Source organism: Trichomonas vaginalis, chromosome VI (genome assembly GCF_026262505.1).
Source record: "Trichomonas vaginalis G3 chromosome VI, whole genome shotgun sequence".
Lineage (NCBI taxonomy): Eukaryota > Parabasalia > Trichomonadida > Trichomonadidae > Trichomonas > Trichomonas vaginalis.
Window position 1 is genome coordinate 15,489,940 of NC_067208.1, and position 21,319 is coordinate 15,511,258.

The following is a 21,319-nucleotide window of genomic DNA, read 5'->3' on the forward strand; positions in this document are numbered from 1 at the left end:
TATTCGTAAGTTCCAGGAACTATTTCTGACCTTCTAATGGCATTGTCGCATTCGTTATACCATTCGGAAACATTTCCGTTCATGGCATCCAAAACTGTTGGCGTTATATTCTGAGCGGCGTACATTTCATATGGGTAAAAATATAGAATAGTTGGATTTATATGTCATAATAGAACCCACTCGGACCAAGCTTTACTTTCTTCCTGACTGAGTTTTTAACTGAATCTTTAACTCTTCTTTTTCCTTCATTGCCACTACTTTCACTAGATGAAGTTACTTCTTCACTACTTTCACTTTGTTCTACTCTTCTCTTCTTCTTTGGTGTCGCTTTTGGTAACTTGCCCTCTGCTTCAAGTTGTAGCATCTTTGCCTCATGTTCACCTAGTATGTTGTAAATTTCCCATGTCCTTTTTGCCTTTGGGCTCTGGTCGCCCATCTCAGGTAACCTATATCCTAGAAAGATTTTGTCATAGTTTGTATTTGAGTCTTCGCTTATTGTTTGCATGACTCTTTCCTGAGTTTCCGGTTCAAGCTCTTCAAACAGAGCTTGTCCATATGGAATAAGCTCGTTTCCAAATATATGTTTTTGTAGCCATTCTGGTTTTCTTTCCATGTAACCAATAATATCTTTTGTGAATGGGAAAGCTTTTACCCAACGTTTCAGTCTTGCGTCATTTATTTCTGTAGTTGGTTTTATTTTGTCATGGAACATGTTTTTCAATACTAACATTTCATTTGGTACTGTCCATTTGAGTTTTCTTAAATATTCATCCCTTCTCAGTTCATTGTCTGCAAAGTAAGTTTTTATGACATTTTGCAAACTTTCGTTTGCAAGGTCATGTACAATATGTTCTCTTCCTTCTCTCTCCCTAACTTTCTTTCTAAACTCTTCACCAAATATACCATCTCTATGGTTCTGTGTAGTTCTTTGAGATAAATGTTCTAGAACGTCAGGTGTTATATTTCCCTCAGCCATGTTCATTTCATACTGGTCCAAAATATCTGCATTTTTCATATCTTTCAATGGCATTAAAGCCGCGCTGAAAATACCAGCTATATCTGGTTCACCATTCACTTCCATTGCGTCTACAACTTCTTGGAATTGTGGTTGTAAGTTTATGAACCACCTATCCGGATTAGCTTTATGACCCCATTTCATTGTAGTTCCATAGTCTGCAGAAACAAAAGTAGGTTTGTTTCCATATTGGTTAGGTTCTGAATGAACTTTAAACAATTTCATTTCTATATGTTTTGTTGAAATTTAACCTTTTATTTTCACCGAGTTCAGCCAAAGATTGAACGTTATATGGTCGTAAGTAAAAAGGATTATTGTATTTGTGCACATTATCTTTCAGTTCTTCCATTCTATGCTGAATATTTTCATCTGATGTTGGAGTCTTTTGTATGTCAGTGAACATTTTTCGATATTCTTCTACTATGTCAGCCGAATTTTTCTTAGACTCTTGGAAAGATTCCATATTCTCCGCATACTCTTGTTGAGGGTCAAGATTTTTCGGCTGTTCCAAATCTTCATCTAGTTCTGTGAAGTTAGTTTCCAAAGGAGGGACTTGTTTGTTTCCTTCAGGCTCTTCTAGCTGTTGTTGCTGAACTATTTCTTCCATGTCTGGTTGTATCTGAACTAGTTCTTCCTGTGGAGTTTCTTGTACCTCATCTGCTGGCATTTCATATATTCCGAGACCGTTTTTAACAAGTTCCCTATCTAAGTCATCCGGACTCATAAACCTTTCTTCTTTCGTTCCGTCTCTATTTTTTACGCGTTTCATGAAGAGAGTTGAATTATCATTTAGCTCTGACATCAAATATCTCGGAGTAAATTCATTCATGTCATTTGGATGATATGCTATTAAATCATATCCCTTTGCGAGCTTGTATTTTCCAGGTTTGAGATTATATCCGATTTTATGCTGAACCATAAAGCTAAATAGGTTCGGGTCAGTATTTCCTTCCTTGAACTTTCTAATAGCTTCTTTATATCTGTCACTAAAGTCAAGAGTATCTGGGTAACCATAATCTTCCTTAAGCATTTTTAAGAATTCTTGGTTTCCTTTTTCTCTACTTCTTTTATGTCTTTGCTCTGTTTGTGGTTGTTGTGCTGGATTTTGAACTGTTGGTTGTTGTGTTGGATTTTGAATTGTTGGTTGTTGTTGTGGTGCTGGATTTTGAACTGTTGGTTGTTGTGTTGGTTTTGGTGCATGCCTGTGTCTGTGTCCATGTGACGATGTAAATGTTTTAGGTAGTCCTGGTGCAGGTGCTTCTCTTGGAGGGTTTGGTGGTATATAAGTTCCACTAGCTAGTATATAAGTTCCACCAGCTGGCACATATGTTCCATCTGCAGCATAATGTCCTACCTGACTTTTCGTTTTTAAGAAAGCATTTACTAGGTCTGTTTTGGTCTGTTGTAACTCTTTTTCTTGACTTTCCACAACAGTTGCTCTAACGGCGTCATAGGCACTTTGAACTGCCTGTCTCGTTGCTGCATCTGTTATTTTCGTCATATTTTGTGCTACTTCTCTTAACTCGTTGTCGAAACCTTCAGACTTCAGTTTCTTTCCAGATGAGAAGTCGTTCACTAGTTTCACCTTACTATGAAGAGCTTCGAAGGCATTCTTAAAGTCAGCATTCATTAAAGCTTCATTTGAACTGTCTTCATCCGCTTGTATTTTTGTCCTTATTGACCCTATAAGTTGGGCTGCTTTAGCGTTGGCTTGGGCATCTAACCAGTCATTATTAGCTTTTATAATATCTGCGCTTTTCATTGCCTTTTGCATGGCTGCGTCGTTATTTTTACTTTCTTGTGCTAAGTTTTCATACTGTACGGTTTGGTTTTGCAACTGTAAAAGTTTTTCTGCCTTTACATTTGCTTCAACTTCTTTTTTATACTCATCGCTATCCATATATGTCTTCAGGGCTTTTTGTTTTATCTCTTCATCTTTCAGTACTTTATATTGAGTAGTATGGTTTTTCAAATTTATAACATCTTGTTCCATTTTTGCTACTTCTGCTGCTTTTTCTGACACTTTTTCGCATATTCCTCTGTACTTAGTTCTTTCAGTTGTTCTTCTTTCTTCTTTTTCTTACGTTTAACTCATTTAGTTTCTTTGTCTGTCTGTCATATTCTAGTTTCTTTTCGTTTTCACTTATTTGCTTCTGTATGTCTATGTTTGACTTTTTGACATCTGTTATTTGATTTTGAGTGAACTCAAATTCATTTGACTTTGAGGGTTATAAGCTGTTCCGTCTGCAGCTCCACCATAGCCTGCCATTTTCGCTAAAAGTGCCGCTCTTAAACCTCCACTCTGTGCACCAATAACTCGGTTTAAAAGCATAGGGTTGCTTGACATTTGTTGCAACATAGTGGGTCATTCATCATTTGTTGTTGCAACTGTTGTTGTGGTGTCAGTTTTACTATTGGATGTTTCAATGCTCCCTTCCTCTTACGTATATTCTTACGTAGCTTACGTGGCATTTTAAGTGAAGTTAAAAAGCGGTTTTTGACAGATGTTTATATGACACTTTTTGTTCAGCACAAAAAACTACTCGGTCAAAGTGTTGTCAGTTTTGTAAAATAACCGTCTTATCTCATTCTATAAGGGGGAAAAGGCTTCTCAAAGTATACTTCCTTGGAACGCCTGTAACTTTTCCTGTAGCGACGATAGACCCTTACTTGTCCGGACAAAGTTATACTATTTTGAGTGCTCTACAAAAAAGTCAACGGCTGGCTCGTCCTCAGAAATTTTTTATGGGCTAGAGGGCGCAACGCGCCTGGAAGCCCTCCGAATAAAAACTTCATTTATACTAAACATCTTCGGGGCTAGAGGGCGCAACGCGCCTGGAAGCCCCACTACCTTTTTTTATTATAGGGAATTCTAACCATTATACTATGCACTAATGGACTCCAAAATTAATTTTCAAGTATTTAATTGTGTCCCACCCCAAGGGCTGGTAAGCATTTTATTATCTAATGATGATTGCTATAAAATCAAATAAAAGTAAATAATTTTTGATTATTATTTCAAAAATATTAGTTTCAAAAGAGAATAATATCAATAACTCTTAATCTTGACCTCAAACGTAGTATTTCAGCATTATCCTGTATGTGCATTAGAAAAATATGATCGTGCAGAAGATATTATTGAAATTACATATGATCTTTGTTAAAATTATGTCAAAAACTATAAGCTATAATAAATTGCAATAAAGCAATCAATTCGCCTAATCTTTTGAATTGATTGGTATAGAATAAAATGAAACAAACTCATATTATTATAGATGATTTAAAATATGCACAAAATATGCACAAAATATTCAAAAGAATTCTGTATAGTTTCAGAATTTTGCTCTTTATATGTAATAAAATATATTCTAATGTACATATATGATTTGTAGAAGTTATTTATCGAGAATGAAATAAATATTGCAAATAACGAAAAACAATGGTGCAGCATAAGAGCTTATGGGTAAGTAAAACAAATAAGATCAACTTTCGATTTTTCGAAATTTATTAGATCTTGGAGGTAATTACCAAGGTTTTCGACGAAAAACCCTTTTTGTGCTGTTGAAGCTACAGTTTCATTTGGTCATACTCCGACCCCTTGGCTTTGGGTATTCACGGAGTTATGGGCCATTAAAAAAAGGAGGATTACGACGCTCTCAATTTATGAACGTGGAGCCTTAAAAACAAAAAGTTTCAAACCAAATAAGAATAATCCAATAAACAAAGTTTTTTGCATCTTGGCAGATTCTTTGCCATATTCTTTATGCTGTTGAATATATTAAATTTGTACGTGTGAATTTATAATGATGAGAAAAAATGAAAAATGTAATTTTGAATCCAAAAATCATTCCATATAAATTGTTTTTTAAATAAACTACGAATTCTATCTTCAAAACTTGAATTTGGCAAAAATATAATGAAAATTTCATCAAACAATGATAAATATGTATCTTTGAGCTTTAAATTTTTTGTCATCATATTTATCTAAAACGATATTTCCTATTCCACAATTGTATTCAAATTTTTATAGCATAATTCCTTCAACTTTTCATTTTTTGGAACTTCGGGGTCTATTTTCTCTTGATGGAATAGATATTCTTATGCATAAACATGACCAGATCATACCCATATCACTATCTATCTATTTGATGTTTCAGATATCAAAAAGAAAATTTTAAAATTGGATGTTGTTTTCATGAATCAGTTGATTGTTTCAAACTATTAAGAACGAAATTTAAATCGGAAATAACTCAAACATGCTCACGATTTTCATTTTTAGGTGGAAATCCAGAGATCATGAGTGAATGTTTGAAATATCAAAAACCAAATTGAGAATGTATGTGTTATGCAATTATTTCACACAACATTGATTTTGTTTCATTCGTGATTAGTGAATACAGTATGGAGATTGATTTAAAATGTTGCAAAATTCATAATAACCTTGAATCAATTTTAGTTATTTTCGATTGATCAAATAAGATTTTGTATTCCATCCCTTTGCGAATATTTTCTATCACTTGGAGCAAATATCAATATAAAAAATAAACTTAAAAATACAGCTCTTCATAAAGCAGCAGCTCATAATAGTCAAGAAAAATTTGAGCCCCATCTCTCACATGGTGCAAATATCAATAAAAAAAATGAAGATAGAAAAACTAAACTTCATATTTCAGCAATAAATAATAACAAAGAAATAGCCGAACTTCTTCTTTCATGTGGTGCAAATATCTATGATAATGATCATCATGAAAAAACTTCTCTTCATTATGCCGCAGAAAATTATAGCAAAGAAACTGCCGAACTTTTACTGTCATATGGGGCATATATCAATGGAAAAATTGCAAATGGCAAAAGTAAAGAAATTACAGAACTTCTTCTCTCACATGATGCAAATATCAATAAAAAAGATAAAATCGGGTTAATCACTCTTCACCTTGCAGCAGATAATAATAGTAAAGAGACTGCCGAATCCAAAATAGCTGTTTTTATTGAATTTTGTAGGCCTTTTCAGAAATTAATAAAAATTAATATAAAGATCATTAATTTTCAAATTAAAAATGTGTTTCTATTGATTTCGTGAAAGGATATCAGAACGTGATAAGTACATCATTTATGATTGTTATCTAAAGTTTATTTTGTAAATTTTTTTTGAGTGGGGGACAAACTCGCCCATTGTCACTTTTCATTAACCTTAAACTTGTAATTTTCATTATTTTCTGAAATTACCTTTAAAAGTACTAAGTAAGATCATGAGATATAGCAATATATGTTTAAACCAACTTATATTTTGGTTGTACACCACTTGTATGTGCCGGATACCATTGTGTCAAATTTTTTCTGAAATTAACTTTAAAAGTACTAAGTAAGATCATGAGATATAGCAATATATGTTTAAACCAACTTATATTTTGGTTGTACACCACTTGTATGTGCCGGATACCATTGTGTCAAATTTTTTCTGAAATTAACTTTAAAAGTACTAAGTAAGATCATGAGATATAGCAATATATGTTTAAACCAACTTATATTTTGGTTGTACACCACTTGTATGTGCCGGATACCATTGTGTCAAATTTTTTCTGAAATTAACTTTAAAAGTACTAAGTAAGATCATGAGATATAGCAATATATGTTTAAACCAACTTATATTTTGGTTGTACACCACTTGTATGTGCCGGATACCATTGTGTCAAATTTTTTCTGAAATTAACTTTAAAAGTACTAAGTAAGATCATGAGATATAGCAATATATGTTTAAACCAACTTATATTTTGGTTGTACACCACTTGTATGTGCCGGATACCATTGTGTCAAATTTTTTCTGAAATTAACTTTAAAAGTACTAAGTAAGATCATGAGATATAGCAATATATGTTTAAACCAACTTATATTTTGGTTGTACACCACTTGTATGTGCCGGATACCATTGTGTCAAATTTTTTCTGAAATTAACTTTAAAAGTACTAAGTAAGATCATGAGATATAGCAATATATGTTTAAACCAACTTATATTTTGGTTGTACACCACTTGTATGTGCCGGATACCATTGTGTCAAATTTTTTCTGAAATTAACTTTAAAAGTACTAAGTAAGATCATGAGATATAGCAATATATGTTTAAACCAACTTATATTTTGGTTGTACACCACTTGTATGTGCCGGATACCATTGTGTCAAATTTTTTCTGAAATTAACTTTAAAAGTACTAAGTAAGATCATTTATTTTTGCATAATATAATGCCAATATGGTTTCTTTTGATTTTATTTCATTTATAAGCAAATCAGATTTACCCAAAAACTCCACTCCATAAGCGTTCATTTGCTAAATTAAAAAGTGACAATGGGCTAGTCTGTCCCTTTCTCAATTTTTTTTGAAATAAAATAAAAAAATTTAAAAATTTTTTTTCGATTTTATTATAAAAAAAATCAATATTTATGATAATTATCTAAAGTTTATTTTGCCTTTGCAGCTGTTTTCTTTGAAATTTTGAGGACATCAGTGATTGCTGTAACAACTGCAGTAGAAGAAGGCATCAGAGTGTCCAAGCTATCATTGGAGTAGTAGAACAATCCCTCAGCAAGAAGAGATTCTCTAATTTTATCAGGAGCGTTTGAATTTTTCGGATCTTTTTGAACTAATGTCTTCAACACTTCTTTCATTGCTTTCTGATCTTCAGCAGTGTTGATAACCTTTGTAACTTTGTATTTAATGTCGTCAAGAAGAAGTTTTTGAGCTTCAATTAGAGTATATCCACTCAAAAGTAATTCATTGACACGTGCGAAGTAAAGACCGATTCCGCCGAATGTCTGGTATATTGTTTTGAACTGTGGTGCTCTGAAAATGTTGTAAAGAGCGTTTGATCCTGTTTCTTGTGAAAATTCCAAAACTCGGACGAATCTGATTCCCTGCTTATGGAAAAGAGGAAGCTTTGTCTGGTTGGCAACATCGAAGACAACACCTGTTGTAAATGCGCGTTCTGAACTTGCAAATAATTTGCTGAAGAATTGTGTTGTTTCTACGCAGTAATTCTTGCAATCTTCCGTCTGGTAGAGTTTGTATGGTTCATGGATAACGATTAATGAATGAAGAGCTTCGTTCAAAGTCTCTAATGCTTCGTATAAAGTTGCTGCTTTGAGATTTGCGCCTTTTTCTGTGGAAGTTTCAACAGCGGAGATAAGATATGATGCAGCTCTCTGGAGAAGAGGATCACGAATGAGACCGAGGAAATAATGTTTTCCGATTTTATTCGTAGCGATAAAAGATGTTGTAGAAGCAACGCGATCAAGGATATCCTTAAGGGCTGCAGCTTTGAATGGCGTACCGTCAATCTCTCTAAATGCTTGAATTATCGCTGTACAAATGTGATCTATCAAATCTTTTTCTGTTGCATAGTTCGAGTATGTAATTAAGTCGAAGTCAATCACTAAGTTGCCTTCCTTTCTGTATTTTTGAGAAAACTCGAGGATTCCACGTGTTTTTCCAACACCTGGAGGTCCGTATATCAGTAATATCTCTTTATGCTTTTCTTCTTCGGTATATCTTCTAAGAACTGAGTCGAGTTTTTCATCAGGAACATATGGAATAGGTTGATCTAATAATTGTGTGAAAAGAGATGCTTTATAGAACAAATAACCAACACAGGCAATTACTAATGCAATAACACCTGATAATATAAATATAATGGTTGAAGAAAATGCACTTTGTTTATTCTTTTGATTCATGGGAAATTTTGTAAAAAAGTGACTTCACATTTCATTTTCTCACGAAAATAAATTTTGGCCTGTAGGTCTTAAATTTAATTCCATTTTGGATTGGTATGTTCGTTTCTGGTCGAATTCCCTAAAAATGACGAAATTTAAAAGAAAACAATAAAAATCAACGGGATTCTTTAAATCTAAATGGTTCATCAATTAGAAAAAGGTTTATTGTTTTAGAAGAAACCTATTACATGGATAATTCCCTCATTTTTCATAGATCAGATACGCCCGTCAGAGTTTCATTCAAATATTGGCATACTGGCGTGCAGGAATAACGTTAAATAATCCAAAATTTTGTAGTATGCTATTAAATAAATTTATATCATTTATTGGTTGTTTCGAAATCATAATTGAAATGCAGTTCATCTCAGAAATTTTCTGAGTCTCAAAATTTACAAAAATTGAAATGAACCATTTGTAAATATCATAAATAAAATTAAAAAATAAAGCTTAATTTAAAATTTTGAATCGCAATTCAAATTAAAATTCATAATGGCAACAGCAGTATTTTCTCGTTTTTATTTTCCCACAATACCAAAATTAGATGTTAATCAGCCGAATAGCTATTGGTGCAACATAGACTACACAGATCCAAAAATTCATAAATTAATCGAGTATGATCAATTAGACACAAAGACAAAAAATAGAATTTCAGCCAAAAATGGCGTGATAGTAAAATAAACCATATATTTGACCTTGAAGATAATATCAATTTACTCCGTAGAAAATCTTTAGAATTATTAGACCAAATAACGTTTTTAACTTCAGAAAACAAAGCTCTAGAAGAGGAGATTCAGCTCATTAAATCATGTCTTGAGAAAATAGATGAAAATAAGAAATACTTTTCATAAATTGTAATTTTCAAGAAATTTTAATAAAATAATAAAATGAATATGTTTGTAATGCCGCATTTAAAAACAGCAAGGACATTTTCAGAATTAGCGAGTCAATTTGTGAACAACTTTTTGATAGAAATCATACAATTAATTCAATGGAGTTTGATTATTAATAAAAAATCAAAAAAGTTATTACAATATTTAGAATATAAAATCATTCAATTAAACATACTGTAGATTTTTTAATTACAACATTATTCCTTTCAAAATTTTGATCTTAAACAATGATCGTAAACATAATCTTTATTTACCTTTTTAAGAACGGCAAATTGCAAAACTCTTAAATTCTAAATGAAATATGTTTTTATCTGATTTACCGATAATTTATCTTTTTCAATCAATCCATTTGGCACTTTTTTAATTACACCTTTGAACACATAACGTAATAAACCTTTGAACACATAACTTATCTCGTACCATTACAACCTGTCTGCACATGGGATCATCCACAGGTCAGGTGAGTGGGGCTTCCAGGCGCGTTGCGCCCTCTAGCCCCTAAGAAATTTTGCCCAAGACCCAAGAGGAGGACCGAACCCCAGCCGACCAGCCGCTGACAAAACCAAAACCGTTGTTATTTACATCATATGAGTGATGTCATTTTTTGTGTCACTTTTATGTCACTTTTCGGGTAAAAACATTTTTATTATTATATATAAATGAATTTTACAAAACCGCTGTTACCGTTCTTTGGAAATAAGAGTAGATGTAAAGATATTATATTGAGAGAACTTAAGAAACTACCGAATGGTCTAACATTTGTAGATTTGTTCGGTGGAAGTTTCTATATATCCCATTTATGTCATACAATATTCCCAGACTCAAAGATTATATGCAATGACTTCGACAACTATATGGACCGTCTCAAACATATTCCAGACACAAACAATATATTGACTGAGTTAAAAGAAAAGATACCTATAGGTAAGATGGAACGTATACCAGTAGATAAGAAAGATATTGTGAGAGAAGTTTTGAAAAAAGCAGAATATATAGACTGGGATAGTATATCTGCTAGACTATTATATAGTGGTGCTATAAGAGTTCATGACATTGAAACACTTATGTCAAAAGTTTTATATCTTAACTATACAAAGGTTTTCAAAGAGGACATAGAAAAATATATTGAGGGTATAGAGTTTGTGAGATGTCATTGGACAGAGTTGTATGAAAAATATAAAGACAAGGAAAATGTTTTCTTTATAGTGGACCCGCCGTTCTATAACACATGGGATTTTCAATACCAAGTAGACTGGACTTTGAGAGACTCTTTAGAAACTTTAGACGTTTTACATAACCATCCATGCTTTTACTTTACATCCGATAAAAGTGGTTTGGAAAGTGTCATGAAATGGCTAGAAGATATAAACGACTATGAGTTTAGATATGACAAGATAGAGTATGAGAGAGGTCTCATAAACTGGAGAAAGTGTCACAATAAAGAAATTTTATTAGTAAGTAAATGTGGTTTGAAATAGGACTACTTGTTTTAGGTTTTTTCCATTGTGTCATTTATTTATTTGACGTGGCAGAAAAGTACAGAGAATATGAAGATGAACCAATGCCTGCAAATGTTCAGCATATGTACTCGTAAGAGATATTTTTATCTAATATTAAATGGACGCACAGAACTTAGCGAATGCACAGCAACCTGGACAACCAAACCCAGAGAATATTCCAAATGAAGTTAGAATACAAACTGCAATGGCAAACTATGGTCAAGTGCCAACAGATGTACAAATGCAAACTGCCATGTCAAATGACGCTGCGTTAGGTTTGCCACCATGGTATGCAAATATGAGATGGAAAGAGTTTTATACAAACCCTGAAGTGGGATATAAACAACTCTATGCAGATGACGCGAACACAGGAGTTGACCCAGAGTATGTTTTCTACCAGAGGAGAAATAGAATGTATGAGCTCCAGTTAAAAAATGCTATGGAACTCAGAAGGAAACGTAAGAGACTAGGCGGACATTAGATTTTTACATATAGTAAAATGGGTTTCTTTGGAAGAATAGGAAACTTCTTTCGAAATGTTGGAAGAGGTATATGGAATGGAATAAAATCTGTCGGAAGAGGAATTTGGAACGGAGTCAAAAATATTGGTAAAAGAGTAGGTCAGTTCGTTGGTATTATACCTAAAGACCCTGAACCAGAAGAGCAAGCTCCTGTTATACAACAGCCTGAACCTGCACCACAGTCTAGTTGGCAACCAAATCCAACACCTCAACCGTATTAAAAAATTATATTTTTATCGTTCGATAGTAGTTGTATATGAAACTAAGTTCTAAGTAAAACGCATGGTATAATGGAATTATTCTTTTTCTTCCATCTGTAGTAAACCATACTTGAAAGTCTGAAATACTTCCACTCGGCGGTTCATATAACTTTGTAGGTTTTTCGTAAAAGTCATTTGCCAAGCATAAGAAAGAGTTTTGGGCGCCAGAAAATGAAGCATGAACTATCACAGCATCTTGGTCGAAAACATCTTTAAATAAATATGGTTCATCTCTTGCATATCGACTGTAGATATTTGCTAAAGGAGGTTCAACTTTCTGATTTAACATTCTTTGCAAATAATACCATGACATTGCAGTGAATTCTGTATATATTTGTTCGTCTTTATTTGGATTGTTTTCGTAGATTTGAAATGACACTTGTGAATTTTGTTTGTCATATACAATTCTCACATAAAGTGTGCTATCGGTATTCGCATATTCATCAGCATATTTTGCATAACATGAATTTATTTTATCTTCTATATTTTTTAATGCAGCCTGTAGAGAAGATGAGAGGTCAACTTGTATTAGCTCAATTTCTTCCCACATTTTTCGTTTCCCTTCAGATATATAATCTATATGAAACCTTACAATAAATGGAAAACCTGTTTGAACTTGTGAGACAAACTTCATTCTACGAAAGCCAATAGCTTTTGTGACGGATGGGTCTCTTAACCATCTTAATGGGTAGTCAAAACGATAGCCTTCATGCTTTACGGTCTCTGTCTCAAACTTTTGACCGACATTAGTAAAAAGTTCATCTAATGGTTTATTTGTAGCAACTCTAGAATTTTCTTTTTTTATTGGAAGCATATTTTATCTATAATAAAAATGTCAAATGAAACAGCGTCTATGAGAGAAATACAACACAACCGACAACTCATTATGCAAGCTCTAAATAAGAACACAACAAACTTTTCAAACTATTCTAAGATATCTGAGTCATTGAAAGAAGGAAACTTAAAACTGACATTAAACCCTTTAACAGATGAGTTTCTATTTCAAGACAATAAGAACCATACTGTCTGTATAATTCCAACAAAAGGAACTTTAAACGAGAAACCTATAAATGAACTTCTTTTGAAAGCAGATGTTGACAACAAAGCTGACAAAGAATATGTCATTGAAAAAGTTCAAGAAGAACATGACAGAGCAGATGCAACATATGCAACAAAAGATGACGTTGAAAATAAAGCTGACAAAGAAACTGTAGATATGTTGGCACAAACGGTTTCAAGTCATGACAGAGCTTTAATGGAAGATGGACAACAGTTGAAAGAGCTTGAGAAAGGTGTTACAGAGTTAAGCAATACAAAAGCAGACTTGACATGGATAACTGGATATGTAGATGCAACAAAAGAATATATTTTCAAATGGACAGAAGGAACATATCCACAAAAACAGCATACACATTCTATATCTGATATTACAAACTTACAAGAAACCTTAAACAGGAAAAGTGACGTTGGACATACACATACCATTGCAAATATTACAAACTTACAAGAAACATTAGAGACAAAAGCAAATAAGACTCATACACATTCTATATCTGATATTACAAACTTACAAGAAACCTTAAACACTAAAGCAGATAAAACATATGTCAATGAAATATACCAAAGTTTGATAGGAACAAAAAATATTGAAACTATTGTTGGTGACTTTTCTGTCAATGAAGAAAATAAATATTTTAGATGGCAGTTTGTACATTCCTTAAAAAATGGTATACGGCATAAACTCATTCCGAAAAATAACAATGAAATGTATGTAAGCTATATAAAGAATAATGGTACACAAGTTAAAGTTCCATTAGACAACAACTGCTACTTAAACTTATATGGAGATGAACAAAATAAATATTTCCGAGTTTATGAAATGGCAGATATGATATTACCTGACCCAGCTCCAGCACCATATTATTATGACTATGGAGATGACGATAGAACACCACATGTAGATGAACAAAAGCAAACATTATATTTAGATTATTATAGATATAAAAGATATAATGCAATAGAAAAAACGAGAATAGTATATTATTATACAGATGACAGAAATAAATATTATAGTCAAGATTGTACATACCCTGAAAACATAAGATTATATTATAAAAAATATTCTGACACAAACCAGAAGAAACCTGAAATAGTTGCACTATATTTTAAGTTCAAAAGAGACAATCCTATAATCTCATATGTTTGATTTAATGAACCCAGTAGGTTCTATTTATACATCTATGGATGCAAGAGGTCCTCAAGTAATGTTTGGTGTTGGTGTATGGGAACAAATAGTCGACAGGTTTTTGTATTGTGCAAACTCTTCAAAGGAAACAGGTGGAAGTAAAACGATTTCAGGTGAAAATTTACCTGCACACAGTCATTACATAAATTTAAGTACATCTCAAGCAGGTTGGCATAGGCATAGATATTGGGTTGGACAGGAATGACAAAAGGTAAAGGATATGATGTTAAAGACGACGTTAAGTTTGCTATAAATTGTTACTGGGATGACATTGGGGAGAAGGAACCATACACATCACGTTTCAGGATATACGCAAACAACGGGACAAAGTAAAGACTACATGCCACCTTACATGACAGTTTACGCATGGTATAGAATTGCTTAGTCGTCATTTTCAACTTCTTTAGCATATTCGTCAGGAGTTGTCTTATATTTGTTAGGAACTGTCTTTGAAAGTATACCACCTTGAACTTTGACAAGTTTGAAACGAGGTCTGACAATAGTAGTTTTATCTTCTGCTTGCAGTCTGTACATTTTGCCATGTTTGCCTAAAACTTCATAATATTCTCTTGTATACTTTCTTCTATTTTTACGAACACGAATGTGAGTACCTGTCGGGTTCCCATTGTTGTCATAGTCAATAGTATTTTCATATGGGTCGCGTTTAGGTATTTCTATTTTTACTTTGTCACCTTTCTGAAGTTTGAAGCCCGGCATTCTTTCTTGTTTGTCTCTTTTGACTAAATTATTAAATATATAGTCTTTCTCTAAGTCAGGGTTGTTTTTCATTTCTTCGGGGGAGTGGTTTCCCAAACCTTTTTGTTTACGGTTATTGTAAATATTTAAAACTTGTCTCATCTTTGCCTGGGAGAAGTGTCTATATTTGTCGTCATATGACATTTCATTTGCTTCACCACCTTGTGGTTGGTTTAAGTCTCTTAACATTTTTATACATCCGTCAATGACACCAAGAGCAGAATGGTTTTGGTCGACAATGAAATATTGGTTTACATTTTTTGAACGCAGATAGTTTTTTACATCATCTGATTTGAAAGAACTTTCACAGTCAGATGTCAGTTTTGTTGGATGGTATTTGTCAACGAATATTGTCAAAGCAGTTTTCACATCTAAAATATTTTTGGACCATAATGGTATGGCTTCACAGTATCTTGTGTTTTGACCAACAAATATTAACCAGTATGGTGGTCCATCTTCTCTATACCTCGGAATGTTTTCCAAGATATCCATAAACCAAGCATTTGGTGTTGAACTAAAGATTTTTATCATGAGTGCTTTCTTTGTTGCCTTAGAAACATAGGGGTCCTTGTTTGGATTCGTCATTTTTTAACCCATAAGAAATGGGTTTATTTGGCGCATTAGCAGGAGTCGCATCTAGATTTTTACCCGCAGTGGAAACAATAGCCAGAGGTGTATTTGGAGTTGGAAGGAAGATTTTGAGTACATTAGGTATACTTAAAGAGAAAGCACAACCTATTATACAAACTGTACAGAAAGGTTGGGATGTAGCACGAGATGCAACAAATCTTATTCCAAATCCTGAAACAAGAGGAAAAGTTCAAGGATGGATGGACAATGTAGGAAGACAAGCAGGAAACTATTATAACAAAGCAAATGACTACTATAACCAAGCAGGACACTATATGGACCAAGGTGAAAGATTCTTTAACAGAGGATATAACCATGCACAACAATGGGTAAGCAATAACCAACCGCAACCACCTCAAACTTGGGGAATGTAAAGTTTTTTATTGAGATGAAATGAACAATGCAGCATTGAGACAAATAAGTTCAAGATGGATTTGTCGGCTTCCAGCATTTAAACCACGTGTTTGTCAAGTTCTTCCTATACCTCAGGAAGTTTTAGACCGACTTAAAAAACCTAAACAACCAGTTGAAAACAAACCAAACTAAAATTTTTTACTGAGATGAAATGACCGAAGAAGTTGAAACGGTAGATTTGACACCACAAACAAAAAGTTCAGAACCATTGTCAAAACCTGTCAAAGAACTTACAGATGAAGAGAAAAATTCAATAATAGAAAGTGCCAGGTCTGGAAATACAAACCCTAACTACAAAGTCACTTTTCATAAAAATGGAACGGCTAGTATCTCAAAAAAGAAACAGACTCTCACAAATAAAATATTGAAGTCTGAAGGAGCTAAAGAGACAACAGATGGAAAAGTTTACTTCACTGACCAACAGTTCATTATAGAACATCTCATTGACTTAGAGTCGAAATATTCTAAACTTTACAACAAACACAAAAAGTTGAAAGGAAAACAGAAACAAATGGCATATGATATTTATGAAGATGTTGACGACACAACTGTTCCTGCAAGTGAAGTAAAGTCAGAGGAACCGAAAAGTGACGAAAAACCGATAGAAGAAGAAAAACCAAAAACTGAAGATAAACCAAAACCAAAGTTTAGTTTCCAAACTAAACCAAGTCAACCTTCATTAGCTGGTATGGGTTGGCGTCAAAGACTTATGGCAGCAGGCGGTTATGTTAAGTAAAGAAAAAAAACATATTTTTTTATTTTTATAAAAATGCCCCCATATAGAATCGATAGAAAATCTGCTAGAATAAAAGCAGAGTTACAAAGATATGGTTGGAGAGTTTCGAAGAATTTTAAATATAGGAAGGGAAGACCCATAAAAGTCTATGACAAATTGTCTGGTCTTCGCTACGAAATGGATTTGGAAACAGTACGTGCCAATTATCCAAACAGACTAGAGAGGTTAGAAGAAGAACGTCTTATGGACATGCCTTTCGATGTTAGTGAACCTCAAGTTGAAGGACACGACGGCTTTGCCAGATTCTACTGGAAACATGACGAACAATTGCATCCTTTGAGAAGGAAAAAAGGAAAAGGTGAAGACGCCCATGCTCCCATGGAAAGAACAAGATATTCATATGAAAAGTATCGTGAAGTTAGAAGTCAAATTACATCTGGTCGAACCTTTACAGTAAACTTTGACGAAGGAAAGAACAAAGAAGGCTTCATGGGAGTACTTGCTGCAATTCAAGACGGAAATAAGAAAGGACAAGATCTCAGATTGACCATAACAGATTTGGATGGTCACATTTACTATGCACATGGCAATGAACAAACAGCCGCAAAACTTCTTGACGCTTTCAAGACTACAAAGAGAGAACAAATGGTTGACTCCGACTCAGACATTTTGAATGCAATTGAAGGAATTGCAAGTGTCAAGTTCGAATGGTACCAACCTAACCCTCAAGCAGTCAGACAACATGCTGGATACTTCCCGTTCATAAATAAGTCTGACATTGACTTGACAAGGTATGGAATTTACAATTCAATTGAAACAATTGTCAACGAACCTTGCATTCTTACATGTCTCAGGAACTCTGGTCTTGTTACAGATGAGAAGATGAAGTATCTTGAGTCATGTGTGAAGACAAGGTACATTCTCAGAGGTCAATTGGCAAAAATTGCACCGTTGGCAAATGTCAATATCCGAGTCAACATACCTACAGCTAAAGGTTCTTCACATGACGACTATGTTGTTGACAAAGACTTACCATGGTTGAAGATTGTAATTGTCCACAACCACTTCATGTTGAACGAAAGTCTTACAAACCCATTGTTCGGAAAAGGCAAGTGCAACATTGTCAGAGCTGTAAACATTCTTTTCGAGAAAGGTTTGTTGGAACCAATTCCAGATGACAAGCTGACAGAATGTTTTATACCAAAAGATGAAACTAGCTTTTCATTGTTTGCAAGACCAAAAGTTGTTCCAGACAAAGTTCTATTAAATAAGAAGTACACAGTTCCACAAGGGGTTGGTATGTTCGGATACCAACCTGAACCAGAAGAACTTCCAATGAGGTTGCAAGAACTTCAAGATGCTATAAACAAACTTCCATTGAGACATCCAATTGACGTCAAATTGTATTGGAGAGCATCTGAGTTAGGTCAGAAGGTTTTATATGAAACAGGTTGCTTCGACGATGTTTATGAGATAACAGGAGAAGTTTCTCAGAAGATAAGAGACTCACTTGAATTTCCACAAACTGGACCAATTGGTTGCGACAAGTTCGACTCAGATGAAAAGATATACTATGTCGACCTTAACGCTGCATACATGAGGTTTGTCCAATATATTCCGACTGGAATTCCAAACGAAGATGGTGAGTTCCCGGGAAGGAACTATACAGTTGGAAAAGTCATACAACAACTGTATGATATTAGGAAAGCTTCAAACCCCAAACTTGCAATGACACTCAAATTGCTTATGAATTCGACATGGGGATATTCCATTAAGAAACCTCAAGAGATGAAGAGTAAACATTATGAGAAGGTCGACAACTTTGTTGAAAGGTTTTCTCCTTTTGTTTTGAAGTACGAATTCACTCAAGGTCAAAGTGGCTTAGTAACCACATTAAAACCTATTGTCGAACATTGGTCTTACCCTCAGTTCGCAAAAGCAGTCCTTGACGAGTACAACAAATTCTTCTCCGAAGTCAAATCGAAAGTAGTGGTTTACTATGAGAACATTGACGCACTCATGACGAACGAAGAAGGATACAACAAACTCATTGAAATGGGTATGGTCGGTGAAAAGATGGGTCGATTCAAATTGGACAAAATTTTCACCGAAGTTCATGTAATATCGAAAAGGAAATATTGGGGCATACTTGAAGATGGCACAGAAATAAAACATTGCATGAAGTAAAAACGTTTTTATTCGAATTTGAATTTAAATGTAGGAATTCTTGGGAACGTGAAAGGCTTATTTACTTGAGGAACAGGTAAAGGTGGTGGAGGTGGTGGCAACCAGTCCATTTTATATTCCTTCCTAGCCAATTTCCGTTTAATTTCATGGTCGCCCTCGGAGTCTTTGAATCGGACAGGTCGAGTTACACCATTCTTGGTCTCAAACTCATATATAACCTGTTTGTCTGTATTTTCGTCGACTATGGCACGAGACACGAACATTGACCAAACGGATAAAAAGTGTCATTTCAGATGGTCAAGCAGCCAATCGCATTCGAGCACTTCGAAGAAGCCTTACGTTCCAAGGGAGAGGGTGTCTGGTGCAAGGCAGAGGTCATGAGACTCTACGAGCAGTACATCCTCAATGCCTGGGAGGACAAATCGTCCTTGGATTGGCAATTCTACCAACTCCTCTGGGACGACCTCCTATGCAACTGGGATAATGAAAGAGCCCAATTCAAAGGTCGGGAGCTAATTTTCCAAATTACCATTAATTTAACCTACTTATCCAACTAAAAACTTAAATTTACTTGGGGTTTCCCCCTAAAATAATTTTTTTTACTTTTAGAACCACTCGAGGTTCTCCTTACGGTTGTTGAGCTTGTCACCGTCAATGTGTCTGACCTTGGTCTTCTTATCTGGATTTGGAACCCATTGAATTGCGACAAGCTTGCCCATGGAAATTGAACCGCGATTCCGAAGGTTAAGGTTCAAGTGTCCCAAGTTGTTGAGGACTGGGGTAAGAACCTTGCCGGTCTCCCTGTTGCGGATTTTGTATGGGTAGGGTTGGGAAATTTCGTAACCGTCATCGGCAACAAGGGTTGCCCATGTAGCGGCTTCAGGAACTTCTTCTTCGTGTTTCTCTTCTTCCTCGACAATTCCTTCTTCAATTTGGTACTCACGAAGTACGGTGTTGCATGTTCTGTCCTTTCCGAGTACCTTCCAGATGGCGTCTATCTCTTCGAAGAAACGGTATATGAGTCTGGCAAGGTCTCGGTTCTCTCTCTCGTAATTGTGCAAGGTTTCCGCGAAATCGTTCAGGACTTTTTCATTGGAAGCTTGGTTCATGAGGAACTCACCTTTAAGTCCCTTCATCTCTGACATAAGACTAAGTTGGAGAGTCTTAATGGTGTTTGTCAGATGAGCTTTCAATTGGGCAATTTGAATTTGAACTGGGCGCTTGTCTGGCAACCTTGAAAGGACATCTTCCATTGAGTTTGGCTTCGGTGCTTGTTCGGACATCGAAAAAATGAAGTGGTTTGAGAATGACGGTTTTACTTCAAAAAGCTTGTTATGACAGTTAAGTCATACAACAAGTTTAAAATAATATCTTGTTCTTCTTCTGAACGTTTGTTGTCTCTTCCGATAAAAGTTTCGAACATGAGAACCAAAAAACGTTTTTTGAGATTGCGGAAGAGTTCAGGCAAACGTTCATATTCTGGATATGTTGGGAGCAGTTCAAAACATCTGAGCTGACTTTCGGACAAAATTGGGACAATGTCAGAAAATTCATCTTTGGTCGGACTGCTTGAAGGTAAGTCCCTTACATGTAAGTAGCTCTGGTAAAGTCTTCTCATTTCTGCTAACTTTTGGAGTATAGCTTCGTAATTTAAGAGTTTTAATTTTAATTGTCTTATTCCACTCTTTACTTTTAAACGGTAACTATCCATGAGGTCAAGGGTTGCTTTAGTTGCCTTAAGTGGAGCTATCTGTTCCTTGACTTCTGCAATTTTGGTTGCAATTGTGGTTTGAGCTCCTTCAAGTTCGCCGTCTATGTCGTTCTCAACACCTTCAACCATAGCTTGAAACTCTTCATCGGTCCATTGAGCTTGGTGTGGGACGAATTTAACTTGCTTCATTCAAAAAATGAAAAAAATGTTTTTACTCTAAACGTGCCATATAGATGTTTACTGAACTGGTTGGATGTCGCCTTCTGAGGTTATGTAGAACGGCTGACCCGAGAAGTGAAGGAGAGACTGAATTGCCAATTTCATATGGGGTAGGGGGTTCTCCTTGTTTGGTATTTTTATCCAAGGACGTTTGTTTAGGAACTTAACAAGAGCTTCTCTTTTGGCGTCCTTTATGTCGTCGTAGGCTGTCCCGTCTGGTATTTGAATTGGAATTCCGGTCGAAGTCTCGAGATTCAAGGCAGCCCTTCCAGAAATACTGGTGAACTTGACCTTGGGCTTCATTACCTTGCGCAAGTAGTCTTTTACGCAGTCGTTAAGTTCAATGAGGTAAATTGCCTCGTCAAATCCTTCTGGCATTCCGAGTCCTTCCATCCGACAGGAAAATATTTTCCCGACAACTGGAAAAAATTTTCCGGACAAAGGGAAAAATTTTTCCCGACGACAGGAAGAACTC

At 34.7% G+C, this 21,319-nt stretch overlaps 13 protein-coding genes and 1 pseudogene across 14 annotated transcripts, besides 3 other annotated features; 6 read left to right on the forward strand and 8 right to left on the reverse strand.

Moving 5' to 3' along the window:
• Positions 1 to 3,874: part of a mobile genetic element that runs on past the window's edge.
• Positions 158 to 439, reverse strand: TVAGG3_0870580 (protein of unknown function, DUF4106 family; the record flags this gene model as incomplete). Its single annotated transcript, XM_051250014.1, has 1 exon — positions 158 to 439. A coding segment is annotated over one exon (282 nt), but the record flags the coding sequence as incomplete, so codon positions are not given.
• TVAGG3_0870590 lies at positions 823 to 3,362 on the reverse strand (annotated as a pseudogene). Its single transcript has one exon. A coding segment is annotated over exon 1 (2,540 nt).
• Positions 3,875 to 6,165: 2,291 nt separating the features above from the next.
• Positions 6,166 to 7,378: a mobile genetic element.
• Positions 7,379 to 7,416: 38 nt separating this feature from the next.
• On the reverse strand, positions 7,417 to 8,764 carry TVAGG3_0870610 (P-loop containing nucleoside triphosphate hydrolases family; the record flags this gene model as incomplete). The annotated part of the gene is made up of 1 exon (XM_001301058.2): positions 7,469 to 8,737. The coding sequence occupies one exon, from the start codon at positions 8,735 to 8,737 to the stop codon at positions 7,469 to 7,471; it is 1,269 nt and encodes a 422-aa protein (XP_001301059.1).
• A 1,561-nt stretch (positions 8,765 to 10,325) lies between these two features.
• TVAGG3_0870620 (phage tail repeat-like family) lies at positions 10,326 to 11,144 on the forward strand (the record flags this gene model as incomplete). The annotated part of the gene is made up of 1 exon (XM_051250015.1): positions 10,326 to 11,144. One exon carries the CDS (start codon positions 10,326 to 10,328, stop codon positions 11,142 to 11,144), a length of 819 nt encoding a protein of 272 aa, XP_051085490.1.
• A 139-nt stretch (positions 11,145 to 11,283) lies between these two features.
• TVAGG3_0870630 (uncharacterized protein) lies at positions 11,284 to 11,646 on the forward strand (the record flags this gene model as incomplete). Its single annotated transcript, XM_051250016.1, has 1 exon — positions 11,284 to 11,646. One exon carries the CDS (start codon positions 11,284 to 11,286, stop codon positions 11,644 to 11,646), a length of 363 nt encoding a protein of 120 aa, XP_051085491.1.
• A 1,705-nt stretch (positions 11,647 to 13,351) lies between these two features.
• Positions 13,352 to 21,319: part of a mobile genetic element that runs on past the window's edge.
• Positions 14,663 to 15,532, reverse strand: TVAGG3_0870650 (uncharacterized protein; the record flags this gene model as incomplete). Its single annotated transcript, XM_051250017.1, has 1 exon — positions 14,663 to 15,532. A coding segment is annotated over one exon (870 nt), but the record flags the coding sequence as incomplete, so codon positions are not given.
• On the forward strand, positions 15,550 to 15,951 carry TVAGG3_0870660 (uncharacterized protein; the record flags this gene model as incomplete). Its single annotated transcript, XM_051250018.1, has 1 exon — positions 15,550 to 15,951. The coding sequence occupies one exon, from the start codon at positions 15,550 to 15,552 to the stop codon at positions 15,949 to 15,951; it is 402 nt and encodes a 133-aa protein (XP_051085493.1).
• On the forward strand, positions 16,143 to 16,636 carry TVAGG3_0870670 (uncharacterized protein; the record flags this gene model as incomplete). Its single annotated transcript, XM_051250019.1, has 1 exon — positions 16,143 to 16,636. A coding segment is annotated over one exon (494 nt), but the record flags the coding sequence as incomplete, so codon positions are not given.
• Positions 16,761 to 18,914, forward strand: TVAGG3_0870680 (DNA/RNA polymerases family; the record flags this gene model as incomplete). Its single annotated transcript, XM_051250020.1, has 1 exon — positions 16,761 to 18,914. The coding sequence occupies one exon, from the start codon at positions 16,761 to 16,763 to the stop codon at positions 18,912 to 18,914; it is 2,154 nt and encodes a 717-aa protein (XP_051085495.1).
• On the reverse strand, positions 18,923 to 19,177 carry TVAGG3_0870690 (uncharacterized protein; the record flags this gene model as incomplete). Its single annotated transcript, XM_001301060.1, has 1 exon — positions 18,923 to 19,177. The coding sequence occupies one exon, from the start codon at positions 19,175 to 19,177 to the stop codon at positions 18,923 to 18,925; it is 255 nt and encodes an 84-aa protein (XP_001301061.1).
• On the forward strand, positions 19,208 to 19,471 carry TVAGG3_0870700 (uncharacterized protein; the record flags this gene model as incomplete). The annotated part of the gene is made up of 1 exon (XM_051250021.1): positions 19,208 to 19,471. One exon carries the CDS (start codon positions 19,208 to 19,210, stop codon positions 19,469 to 19,471), a length of 264 nt encoding a protein of 87 aa, XP_051085496.1.
• On the reverse strand, positions 19,520 to 20,197 carry TVAGG3_0870710 (MazG nucleotide pyrophosphohydrolase domain-containing protein; the record flags this gene model as incomplete). Its single annotated transcript, XM_051250022.1, has 1 exon — positions 19,520 to 20,197. One exon carries the CDS (start codon positions 20,195 to 20,197, stop codon positions 19,520 to 19,522), a length of 678 nt encoding a protein of 225 aa, XP_051085497.1.
• TVAGG3_0870720 (uncharacterized protein) lies at positions 20,230 to 20,814 on the reverse strand (the record flags this gene model as incomplete). Its single annotated transcript, XM_051250023.1, has 1 exon — positions 20,230 to 20,814. The coding sequence occupies one exon, from the start codon at positions 20,812 to 20,814 to the stop codon at positions 20,230 to 20,232; it is 585 nt and encodes a 194-aa protein (XP_051085498.1).
• Positions 20,863 to 21,237, reverse strand: TVAGG3_0870730 (uncharacterized protein; the record flags this gene model as incomplete). The annotated part of the gene is made up of 1 exon (XM_051250024.1): positions 20,863 to 21,237. One exon carries the CDS (start codon positions 21,235 to 21,237, stop codon positions 20,863 to 20,865), a length of 375 nt encoding a protein of 124 aa, XP_051085499.1.